This window comes from Pediculus humanus, genomic scaffold, assembly GCF_000006295.1.
Source record: "Pediculus humanus corporis 1103172107412 genomic scaffold, whole genome shotgun sequence".
Lineage (NCBI taxonomy): Eukaryota > Metazoa > Arthropoda > Insecta > Psocodea > Pediculidae > Pediculus > Pediculus humanus.
In genome coordinates, this window is record NW_002987037.1 from 51177 (window position 1) to 64046 (window position 12870).

The following is a 12870-nucleotide window of genomic DNA, read 5'->3' on the forward strand; positions in this document are numbered from 1 at the left end:
GGAAAAGGGTTTTTTTTTTTTTTTTTTTTTTTTTTTTTTTTTTAAGAAAAAACGGGAGGAAAGACTTGGGGGCCCAAATTAACGTTAATTTTTTTTTTCCATAACCGATTTTTAGGGGAGGCGGTGGTTTTTGGCCGAAATATATATAAAAAAAAAAACCTTTGGCCCATTGGGGGGGGTTTTGTTTTTTTTCCCCGGATTTTTTTTTTTCCCCTTTTTTTTTTTTTTTTTTTTTTTTTTTTCTTTTTTTAATTTTTTATTGTTTTAGGTATATTTTGTTTGTAAAGTAAACCCGTTCATAAAAAAAAAAAAAATATTTTAATTAATTTTTTAATAGGGATAATTTTTTTTTTTTTTTTTTTTTTTTTTCTCCCCCATTTTCTCTTCATTCTTATTAATTTAAAAAAAAAAAAATACTAATAAACATTAACTTGGAATTTTTATTGTAAAAAAATTATTTAAAAAAAAAATTAAAGTTTTGGAAAAAATTTAAACGAAAAAAAGTTGATTGGAATTTTATTAATTGGCATAAAGTGCAATTTTTTCATCATTTGGACTCCATTAAAGGAAACAAAAAACAAAAAAAAAAAAAATAATTTTGGCTTTATTTAAAATAAATAAATAAATAATTAAAAAAAAATTTAATAATATTTTATGAAATTCATTTCGAAAAAGAAAAATAAAAATTATTGTAAAGTAGTATATTAACCACACAAAGATAAAAAGTTATGATAAAATATTTTATGATTTATGATTTTTTTTTATCAGTGTTGACTTGAAACTTTTGTGAGTTTTATTTTTTTTTTTTTTTTTTTTTTTAGTTTTTCTTTTCTTTTGTTTTTATACATATATAAATATATATATTATTATTATTATTATTTGATACTTTTAAATAAATAAATAAAAATTCAGTTATTATTAAATAAAAAAAAATTTTGAAGAAAAAAATAAAATAAAAAATTTAATTAATCATCGAATTTTGAAAATTGTTTTTTTTTTTTTTTAAAAAACTAATAATTGTAAATATTGTTATTATTAACTAACGTACTAAAAAATTAGTCGGTTAAAAATGTTAATTTCTTATCAACTCTTATTATTAACTAACTTCTTATAACTTTTATTAAAAAAAATGTTATTTAATTTATATATATATTTAAAATTATTATTATTTATTGTTTTTATAACCTTTTTACAAGTTTACACGGATTTTCCTTTCGATAATTTTCTTTTTCGAATCGTCGATCGATCGATTGATCGATTGGTAAGAAAAAAAGAAAAAATGAAAAATTAATTAAAATTGCATTGTATTTTTTTATTAATTTGATAAATAACTATAAACAAATTTTTTAATAATAATATTAACAACAACAACAATAATAATAATAATATTTAAAATGTTTTAGGTGATAATTATATTTAAGCTACAGCAGCAGCAGCAGCAGCAGCAAAAGGTTTGTTTCTCGGTTCAAGACGAATTTTAAATCCTTCGGCTCTCTTAAGGATAATATCAGCTTGAAGTTGATAATCCTTTTCGGCAATGTTGGAATGAACTCTAAATTTACGAAGAATTGTCGAAAGGAGGATTTTTAATTTCAACATGGCGTATTTTCGTCCTGTAATAAAACAAAAGGAAAAAGTTGAATTCATATGAATTTAATGAATTTAAATTTTGTTTTAAAAAATTTTTTTTTTTTTTTTTTACTCACCTACGCAACTTCTCGGACCAGCTGAGAAAGGTATAAATGCGTAGTAATGTCTGTTAGCTGATTTTTCCGGCAAGAAATTATCCGGATCAAATTTTTCTGGGTTTGGATAAATGTTGGCATCTCTGTGAAGTCTGTATGTGGCTACGACGACGGTAGTACCGGCTGGAATTGTGTAATCTCCAGATTCTACGACAAAAATTTTTATTAAATGAAATTTTCACGTCGAAAAACGTTAAATTATTTAAATTGAATTTTACCGAGTTTAAGATCTTCGTTGATTTGTCTAGCGATCAATGGGACTGGTGGGTACATTCTTAATGTTTCCATAATACATCTTTCTAAATATTTCATTTCAAGAGTGTCTTGGAAAGTTGCAGGTCTGTCGGAATCTCCAAAAATTTCATTTAATTCTTCAACAATTTTTTCTTGTATATCTTGATGAAGACCCATCAATGATAAGAAGAAACTACTTCCGGCAGCAGTCGTGTCGTGACCCTATTAATTTAAAATCATCAATTTAAACCGAAAAATTTTAATAATAATAATAATTTTTTTTTTTTTTGTAAATTAGGTAATTCGATTACTTCAAACATGATGGTATCAACTTCTTCTTTAATATCATTATCATTCATGACGACACCACTTTGAGCTGATTCGATCATCAAATCCAAAAATGCCATTCTTTTCTTTTCACCTTAAATATTATTATTATTATTATTTAAATTAAATTTTTGGTCACGGTTATGAATAGTCGCCATTAATTTATTTTCACTTACCGACATCGTTGTCATCGACGTCCAAATCATCTTTCAAACCGGCAGATTGACCGTAAGAATGTGCAGAAGCAGCAACTTCAGATGATTTACCTTTAAATTGTTCGGTTGTTTGTTCCATATCGGAAACGGATGCCAATGTTTTCTTTATTCCAGAATTCCATTCTTCTTTCTTCTTTTTGATAACCTTTATCATAAAAAATTTATCGTTAAGTTTTTAGTTTATTATTTAAAATTTTCTTCTTTTTATTTCTTTTTACCTTTTTGGTCAAACTGTGAATGATGTCCAAAAGAGATTCTTGTTCTTTTTTATATTTTGTCATGTTGAAAATAACATCGGGTTTAAGCCAGAATTTTCTGTGACGAAGATGTAAAATGTTGCACATTCTGAAAAACAAAAAATTATTATTATTATTTAAATAAAATCTCGAGTAGAAATATATTTAAAAAAAAAAAAAAAAAAACAAACTTCATAACGGCCATGGCATATTCGTATCCGCTTTTATCTTGTGTTTTCTTATTGACTCCCATAGCAGTTTCTGTATGGAGAAAAATGATAAATTACGTTTTTAAATTTTTTTTTTAAATATGAAATATTATTATTATTATTATTATATTCTCACCTAATAAAATTTCAACGGTAGCTTCACTCATGTAATCATGACAATCAAATTCTTTACCATTTAAAGAATTCATTTTATCACAAACGGCTCTCGAATTTTGATTGAACAAAGTAATGAAAGATTTCAATACGTTCAAGTGAAAAGTTGGTGCGATTAATTTCCTGTGGGATCTCCAATGGGATCCAGTAGATATTAAAAGACCGTTACCGAGCCAAGGTTTAAAAAATTTATATTCTGATGCTTTGTCGATGTGAACGTTGCTTCCCAAAATCAACTAAAACAATCAATCGATCGATTTTTAATTAATTAATTTTTCTTTTTTTTGTTAAATAGGTAATAGGTAATAAATTTACCTCGATATCTTTCGGATTGATCAAGAAAACGACAAGTTTTGAACCGATCCAAAATTTACAAACGTCCGTAAAAGTGTTACTGTGACTGTAAACATGTTTAAAAATGGCCGGAGCTTCACCGATGAATTCAAAAGCGTTTCCAAAAAGCGGAATACCTGGTGGACCGGGTAATTTTTCCGCTAATTCGTACATGCGTCTTCTGCTTATTTTAAAATACGCATACCAGAGTACCAAAGTCGATACGACCAATGAATAAAAAATAAACGATGCCGAATAGCCTACCGGCGTTTCGGGTGATATCACAGTACTTGTCATTCTGAAAATAATAATAATAATAATTTATCTTACGTTTCAGGTACGACGAAAAATTCAATTTAAAACAAACAAACAAACGGTGAAAAATATTCTTACTTAATTTGTTGTTGTGGTGCACGACACCAATGACGAGAACCGAGTGTTTTGTTATCAGTTGGTGAGTTTCTTTTATTAATAAAGAAAACCGGCGGAAGTGATAATCGTATACAATGACCTTTGACATCCCTACGATGATAATCGATGATCCAGGTAAATTCTTATGCTAATTTAATGACGACAATATAAATAATTAATAAATCTGAAATTTTTATTATTATTATTATTACTATTATTCGTTCGATTAATAAACAATAATAATGATAATTAAATCACTTGATTAATAAACATTAAACCATTTTTTTTTTTTTTTTTTACGTAATTTGTAGAAATTTTTTTTTTTGTTTTTTTTTTTTTTTTTTTGGAAAAATTACATTAATAATAACAATAATAATAATTTTACTTTCTCATCTCGCTAAATTTTCTTTTTCCTTTTTCATCTTCGAAAGGATTCTGCGAATTTCTTTTTTTTTTTTTTTTTTTTTTTTTTTTTTGTCTCTCATCTGTCTGGGTTTGAAAAACGTTAAGACCGTCGTAAAATTCATTGAACGTGTGTATGTGTGTGCGTGCGTGTGCGCCTTTATAAATAATAATAATAATTATTAATCTATTAAACGTTTTTTTTTTCTTTTGTCGTCTGCTGGTATTTTACGAAATAAATAAAATATTTATTTTATGAATCATTCGTTGCATGTTCGCTCGGATTTAAAAAAATTTTATAAATATTTTTAAACACATAAAAAAAAAAAAGTTTTGTTTTCCCATTTTGATAAACGCATGTGCAAAACTTTTTTATATTTTCAAATAAAAAAAAGAAAAAACATTTTCTTCTTTTCTTTTACTCTTTTTCCGGGAACCTTTTTTTTTTAAATTGATGCTGTCGTGTAAAAGAAATCTTTTTCATCTTCTTATTCTTCATCATCATCTTTAGTTCATCGTGTTGTGCTTTTTTATTCTTTGGGTTTTTTTTTTTAGTTTTCCCGCGTCTTTTATATATTTTTGTGTTATTTTGAATATTAACAAAAAAAACAAATAAAGTTTTTCCTTTTTTTCTAAAATATAGAAAAACAAAAAAAGGAAAATTTTTTTCGTTGGAATGATTTTTTTTATTTTATTCTCATATTTTGGACTCATGGTCACGTTTCAGTTACCCACCGGTAAGTTTAATTATTATTATTATCATTATTAGCAAGTTAAAAAAAAATGTTTTTTTTGTTTTTCCAGTACCCGACAATAATAATAATAATTTTTTTCCCGGTTATTTTTTAAATACATGAAAATAAAAACGAAAAACAGGAAAAGATTTAAAAAAAAAAAAATTTTCCAAAAGTTTTCTTTTGTTAATTTTATCATTCTTCCCCTTTCTCCCTCCCCTCTTTCCTCTCTTCCCCTCTCTCCCTTAAATTTTACAATTTAGATTTTGTTTTTCCATCCTTTTCTAGTCTGTCCTGGTTTTTTTTTTTATTATTTTACCTATTATTTCTAACGTGGTTTTTCGTGTCGTAAAGTGATTTTTTTTTTTTTATTATAGCCCCACATAAAACCATTAAATGATCCGTCGCGACGACGTACAATTCCAGACAAAACAAATCAATTTTTTTTTTATTTTATTCACAGTTTTTTTTTTTTTTTTTTTTTTTTTCATCCTACCGTAGTATTAATAATGATAATAATAATTTATTAATATCATATTTCAAGGGTCTTTAGGTTCTACTTTAACTTGCATTCACGGAGGTATTAAATACAAAGAAGGAGATTATTTTCCACAAAATAAAACTTTTATCAAACCGGAAAATCCGTTACAATGCGTACAATGTAGATGCCATCAGGGTTTAGTCGTTTGCGAAGTAAGTTATTCATATATGTTTAATAAACGTTCACTACCAAACTTATTAATTATTTATTTATTAACTATATTTGCAGGTTGAAAATTGTTTAAATTTAAATTGTAACAAACCTAAAAAATATTCACGGTTTTGTTGTCTTCAATGTCCTGGAGAAGGTTGGTTGGACAAAAAAATAAAATTTTTTTTTTTAAAGAATTTTTCTTTATTATTATTATCATTATTATTTGTTTAATTAGGACAAACGAACGTTTACGAAGAACGTTCGGATTTTACATTCGATCAAAACAACAACAACGAGGATGAGGATGATGATGATGATGATTACGTGAAGAAAAGAAAAAAAAATATCGATTGTAACATAAACGACGAGTGAGTACGTTATTATTATTATTATTAATATTGAGTTTGTGATTAATAAATAAATAAATAGGCATTACGTGAACGGTTCGATTTGGCAACCTGTCATCGGTCCTTTTGGTATAATGGCCTGCGTTCAATGCGAATGTAAAGAAGGAAACGTCGTCTGCGGAAGAATCAAATGCAATCATCAACCATGTTCAAATCCTGTTAAAGAATTCGGAGAATGTTGTCCCGTTTGTCCTAAGACAACAGGTGATGACGTCATTAATTATTATCATTATCGAAATTAATTAATTAATAATTTATAGTTTATTAAAAAAAAAAAAAAATTTCAGTTTCAGTTGGTTGTTTACCGAAAGGCTCCGAAATTTTTTTTTACAAATCATCAAAATTTGAAAATAAATCTTCGACTATTATTGTAAGTTTTTTATTAATAATTTTTTATTTAAAGTTAATAAATAAATAAAATTTTATTAATAAAATTTTTTTTTCCAGTACGGGTTTAAAGAAAACAATTATGGAAAAGAAAACGAATTCTATGATTTGTTCATATGGAAAATATTACCGGAAAATTCATTGAATAATTTCAAAAAGAAAAAAATAAATAAAGAAAAATTTAATAAATTAAATTTTCAATTGTTTGGATCAGTAAGTCAAAGTAAGTAATCATTATTATTATTATTATTATTATTAATATTATTTAAAAGAAAGGACTAACGTAGAAAGAAAAGAAAAGAAAAAATTTTTAATTGGTTACCTGTTGAATTAAATTTCAATAAGCGATTCGAAAAAAAAAAAAAAAAAGAAAAATTCTAATTAAAAAAACTAATTTAATCGACTTGAAATTTAAATTTTTCTTTTTTTTTAATTTTTGTTTGTTGTTTGTTTGTTTGTTTGTTTGTTTTTTAGAAAGATATAAAAAATTTATTCAAAGAACGGGAAAACTACAGGGAAAATGTTTCGTACAATGTTATAAAAAAATTAAAAGACTCGAAAAATTACTCGGAATATTTTCGGTTGTTTACAAATCGAAATGCGACGATAAAAACGAATTCGATATATCGAATATTTAAATTTTTCATTCGATTATTATTATTATTATTATCATCATCATCATTATTATTATTAATTCACGCAAAAATTAAAAAAAAAAAAAATGCTTCGATTGTATTCGTTTTGTATTATTTGTAAAACGTGTGTTTTCGTAACGATACGCGCCCGCTCTCTCACGTTCAAACGATTATTATTATTATTATTTTATTACCATTAATTACTATTATTATTATTATTCGTTCATTCATTTAAAAATTTTAACGCTCGATTACTTGAGAGTGTTGTTAAATTTATAATTACAAAAAAAAAGGAAAAAGTTTTTTAAAACGAACCCGTCAATAAATAAATAAAATTACGATTGTGTATTGTGCGTTATTAAATATTTATTACTCATTATATATATAATTAATTTATTACGTAATATTAAATTAATAATAATAATAATTAAAAATTTTAGTCTCGTTAGTTTATTAGTGTAATAGTAATAATAATAATATAATTAATAAACGTGTTGTGAGTTTTATTTAAATAAATGTGTGTTTAATTAAATTTTTTAGCAAAGTAATTTAATTTATTTTGTATTCTACGATTTGTGAAAAAATTATTACGTAATAATAATAATAATAATAATAATAAATAAATAATTTTACGGTTTTTTTTCACGCGGTTTTTTTACGCGACATATTATTTATTTTAAATAGGAAAATTTCTAGAAAAAAAATTATGATAGATATGATCAAACCGTATAGGAAAATAATAAAAATTGAATTTATTTCGTTGTAACCCACGCTTATAAATGTTGCTCTATCCATGTTACATTTTGGCTTTTCATCCGACCATTTTTTTATCGTTCTATCAAACATTCCAGTTTCTTGTTGCCAAACGAGCCTGTTTGTGAAACATTCGGCAAACAATATTAATAATAATGATTAATTAATTGAATTAAATCGGAGTTACGTAATAATAATAATACCTTTGTGCAAAAATTTCTCTATAAGATGATGTTTTACTAACGGCCATACAAACAAAAGGTTTCGGTACGAGAAGAATTTCTTTAATTCCACATTTTTCATGATCTTTAAATGTTTGACTTATTAATTTATAACCAGCGTTAAGTTCGATCTGAAAAAATAAAATAAAATAAAATTTTATGTATAATAACGGTATATGTGAAAGAGAGAGAGGGGGGGGGAAAAAGTTTTTATTTTTATTTGCTAACCTCAAAAGCAAATAATCCAGTTCTTATTTTGTTTATTCCTTCTCTTTGTTCGAAATAAACATTTTCTCGTCCTTTGTTAAATATTTTTTTTTTATAGTATTCTTTAGTTATTCTATGAGATGCTTCCTGTAATCAACCATAAAAAAAAAGTTTTTTATTTATTTTTTTATTTATTTTTTTTTCTGGTTAAATAAGAAGGTAAATAAGGTGAGGAGGAAAGTGAGGAAAGTGAGGAAAATTTTTTTTTAATTCCCTGATAATCAACTACAGCAGCCGTGATTATCATTAATATTTAATTTAGTCAACCTTCATAAGAACGTCCAAATATGGAAAATGTGCCTGAACACCAACTTCTAAATTACTTGAAGTTACATCTTCGATTGTAGAAATGGCCGAACTCGATGATTGTAAAAATGTAACGATACTCGCTGAATAAGCAAAATATAATATTAATGCAGTTAATAAAAGAAATGATATGATCACGCGATCGGATGTCCATTTTGAATTTTCCGTTAAACCTTTAAAATATAAATAAATTTAAAATTTATTTTTTCCGGGTTTCCCCGGAAAAAACTTAATTTATTATCATTATTGTTAGTATCGTTTTAAATAAATACCTTGTTGGCATATGGCGCCGAGAATTTGCATACATAATTCCGATATATTTCTCAATTTCATTTTTTTAAATAAAAATTTTTTTATTATTATTTCTCTGAGTCTCATGAAAATAATAATGATGATGAATAAAATACCGATGGATATCCAAACCGTACCGGTAAATGGTAAAATGAAAATGTTTTTAACGGTGGGTAACGATGGTTCTTTAAAAACGAGACCGACTCTGCGAAAAAAATTAATTAATTAATTTTTGGCGGGAAAAATAATTTGAAATAGAAAGAGGGGAGGACATTAACCCTAAACGAAAAGGACAAATTATATAATCAACGATTCCGAATCTATCGGATCTTAAAAGGACTCCTGTCGCGCTTATTTCTGATTTTTTTTCTTGGATCGATCCCATCAAATGTCCAAAACTTCCATTTTTTATGTAACCGACATCGTTAAAATATCGAATTATCGATCTGAAACACACAAAAAAAAATAAATTTAAAACCTTTCCCCCTCTCCCCCTCCCTTCCTTTCCCTTTCTTCCCTCCCCGCTTTTTTTTTCCTGGAGTTAAATTATAGTAAAATTTTTAAAGTTTTTCTTTTCTTTTTTTTTCCTTCCTTCTGATTTTCTTTTCCTTTTAACTTTTTTTTTTCTTTTTTCTTTTTCTTTTCCTTTTTTTTCTCGAGAAAATGTCCGAAAATCACGTCATCGCGAATTTGATTTAAACGGAAAATTAGAAAGAGAAAAAAAAAAAGTTTTGCACAAAAAAAAAGTTTTTCCCCCCAAAAAAAAAAAAGAAAAATTTTTTTGCAGAAATTTGCTCGGGATTTGAATTCGTAATAATAATAAAATTTATTTTATTTTTTTCTAAACCTCACCGTTAAGGTTTTCAGGTTTTATTATTATTATTATTATTATTATCATTACGAATTAAAATTAAAAAAATTAAACGAAATAAATTACAAAGGTTTAAAAATTTTAGTGGTAAACCAACTACAAGCAATTCATTTTTTTTTCGGACTTTTTCTTTTTTTTTTCCCACCTAAAACATTTAATTTTCTATAAAAAAAAAAAATCTCTCTTTCTCTCTCTCTCTCTTCCTCCTCCTCCTCCCTTTTTTTTTATTGCGTTCCTCTGAGATCTCCACGAATTCGTTTTACGTTTATTTTTTTTTCCCGTTTTTAGTTTCCCTTTTTTTTTTTTTGATGCATTTACCGTTTTATTAAAAAAAAAAAAAAAAAAAAATTTTTTTTTGGGGGGCAAAAATGTTTTCCCTTTTGGATATCCATTCACATTCACTTTTCTCTTACGTATAAATATTTTTACATTTGCTCCAGTAACAACAGCAACAACAACAACAAACTTGCTTCAAGCAATAAAATATTTATTATTTATATATGTAAAAAAACTTTTTTTTTTTTTGTTTAAAAGAGAGAGAGAGGGGGGAGAGGGGGAAAGAGAGAGATAGATAAATGATAAATTACCTAAAATTTAAATCTTGTTCTAATATTTTAACATGTTCGTAAACCATTTTTGCCCAAACGTCAACTTCTCTACTCGATACGTCATCAATAGTCGTAAATGCTTTCGGTTGAAATGCCTGATTAATAATAAAAAAAATTAATTAATTAATTAAAAATAATTATGATTATATTTTACCTACCGTCGCTCCTGCTCTTATCAGTGAACCCATAAAATTTTTTCTTATTATCGTATCGTTTATTTTAAATAAACAATCATCGTTTTTTTCGTAAAAAACGATTCCATTTTCATCAATTTTAGGATTTGATCGAGATGTGACTTTATATATCTCATATAAATTATATAAAATTTTACTGTTATCAAAACCAGGTACGGATAATGTAACTTTGTTATCTAATAAAAGTGTCAGATGTAATATTTGATTTATATCCGTTTCATTGACGTTTAATTTTACTTTTCTATTATTATTATTATTATTTTTTCCTTTTTCCCCTTTTTCGGTTTCGTTAAAAAAAAAATCAAAATTGACTTTTTTATTTATAACAAATAATTCATTTTCAAATTTTTTATCATCGTAGGATTCCATTAAAAAATCCAATGGATTATTATCATCCTTTAAATAAACGTAATCATTTACCATAGTAATTAATTGTTTTCGTGTCACGTGATTATTTGTAAATATAAGCCAATGTATGGGTGCAAATTCGTATATGAATAAATTTTTTTCGCTCGCCTGTAATTAATGTAAAAAATCGTTAAATAATGATGATGATGTCGATCGTTTTGTGGGGAGAGGAGAGGAAAGAGGGGAGGGGAGGGAGTAAATCGTACTTTTTGTAAAAATGTCATGGATCGAGGGCATTTTAAATCGACGATAATTCCAATTTTTAATAATTTCCATTGGAAAATATCAAAAGAAAAATTATTAAAATCATTAAAATTATTAAGATCGTAATAATTAAATTGTATTTTTTTTTTCGAAAACATTTTGTTGAGTTTAATATTATCGTAATCATTATTATTATTATCATCTGAAAAAAATAAAAAAACAAAATGTCGTTTAACAAGTGAAATTTTTTTTTCCTCCTTTTTCCCCTTTTTTCCTTTTTTTTTTTTTTTGTTAAATTAAAAAAAAAGAACAAGAGGAAAATAAAGAAGGGAAAAATAAAAAAAAACGATTTACCTTCGTAATTACATAGCGTTGACGTCACAAAATTTACGTTTTTTATATAAAAATATTCGACTATAAATTCGCGTCGACATTTTTCCAAATTTTTCGATAAAACTTTTAATATGAAAAAGTTATAAAGTAAAAATAAAATAAAATAAAAAATATTTATAAAACTTTTCTTTTTCATGTTCGATGATGATAACACAAACATAAAAAAAGAGGGAAAAATCTCTGGTCAGTTTTCCCTACTCCCCCTCTTCCACCCCCCCCCAAAAAAAAGAAGAAAAATTGGAGTCACGCAAATGTGAGAAAAATTTTCTTTTTTTTTTTTTTTTTTGGTTCCAGGTGAATTTTCTTTTAAATTTTCCCACATTATTTAATTATTATTATTATTAATCTTAAAAAAAAAAAAACGAATGAAAATTTTTTTGTAAAATTGTTGATGACCGAAATAAGAAAAAAAAGTAAACAAAAAAATTTTTTATGTTTATTTAAATGATGACGTCATAAATTTAAATCATATATTAATGAAAGAACAATTTTCAATTTTCTTTTCTTTTCTTTTGTTTTCTCACCCCCTCCCTCCCGCTTTTTTTTTTTTTTTACGTGTTTGAATTTGATTTTAAGGAAATATTCAACGCGGATTTAACGTATGCGAAAAAAAAAAAATGTAAAATTTCACCTTTGAATACGCATTTCCGTAACTATTAAAAAATTTTCCGATTATTTTTTACGTCAATCGTAATATTAATTCATTTGAATTTTGTCCCCCCCCTTTTTTTAACGTACGTCACGATCGTGAATTTTCTAGAAATTTCCTCCCACCTCCTCCTACCGTCGACGTTTTAATAAAAACCGAAGGGGACGAGAAGGGGGAGGTAAAAAAAAAAAAACTAACGTAATTTTAATGAATAAAAATAATTTTTTTTTATTTAGGTCAAATTTATTATTATTATTATTATTATTATTATTATTATTATTAGGGAAAAAAAGGGTAATAATTTGTACACACCGATGGCGACTGGAAAAACTGACAAATTAGTTCTCCAGTTTTCTTTTTTTTTTTTTAAAGAATGAATTTTCAAATAGCATGACTTTGGTTCATTAATCCAAAAACACAAAAAAAAAATAAAACGACGACGATGTTGAAAAAATGAATTATGTTTAGAAAACATAAAAGTCACAAAGTTTTCCGTTTGTGTTTTTATGTTTTGTGTTTTTGTTTTGTGTTTTTAAATTGATTTCGAATGATGAAAAGAAAA

At 25.5% G+C, this 12870-nt stretch overlaps 3 protein-coding genes across 3 annotated transcripts; 1 reads left to right on the forward strand and 2 right to left on the reverse strand.

Annotated features, from left to right (window-relative positions):
* Positions 1 to 1416: 1416 nt before the first annotated feature.
* Phum_PHUM063470 (cytochrome P450, putative) lies at positions 1417 to 3770 on the reverse strand (the record flags this gene model as incomplete). Its single annotated transcript, XM_002423454.1, has 9 exons — positions 1417 to 1613; positions 1707 to 1892; positions 1964 to 2201; positions 2291 to 2400; positions 2483 to 2666; positions 2740 to 2866; positions 2949 to 3018; positions 3103 to 3376; positions 3456 to 3770. 9 exons carry the CDS (start codon positions 3768 to 3770, stop codon positions 1417 to 1419), a joined length of 1701 nt encoding a protein of 566 aa, XP_002423499.1.
* A 1192-nt stretch (positions 3771 to 4962) lies between these two features.
* Positions 4963 to 7146, forward strand: Phum_PHUM063480 (uncharacterized protein; the record flags this gene model as incomplete). The annotated part of the gene is made up of 7 exons (XM_002423455.1): positions 4963 to 5023; positions 5565 to 5713; positions 5790 to 5868; positions 5950 to 6082; positions 6144 to 6325; positions 6582 to 6721; positions 7024 to 7146. 7 exons carry the CDS (start codon positions 4963 to 4965, stop codon positions 7144 to 7146), a joined length of 867 nt encoding a protein of 288 aa, XP_002423500.1.
* Positions 7147 to 7785: 639 nt separating this feature from the next.
* Phum_PHUM063490 (glutamate receptor U1 precursor, putative) lies at positions 7786 to 11424 on the reverse strand (the record flags this gene model as incomplete). Its single annotated transcript, XM_002423456.1, has 11 exons — positions 7786 to 8014; positions 8100 to 8248; positions 8346 to 8471; positions 8652 to 8863; positions 8963 to 9186; positions 9260 to 9427; positions 10440 to 10555; positions 10619 to 10755; positions 10792 to 11050; positions 11075 to 11170; positions 11269 to 11424. The coding sequence occupies 11 exons, from the start codon at positions 11422 to 11424 to the stop codon at positions 7786 to 7788; spliced, it is 1872 nt and encodes a 623-aa protein (XP_002423501.1).
* Between the last annotated feature and the right edge of the window lie 1446 nt (positions 11425 to 12870).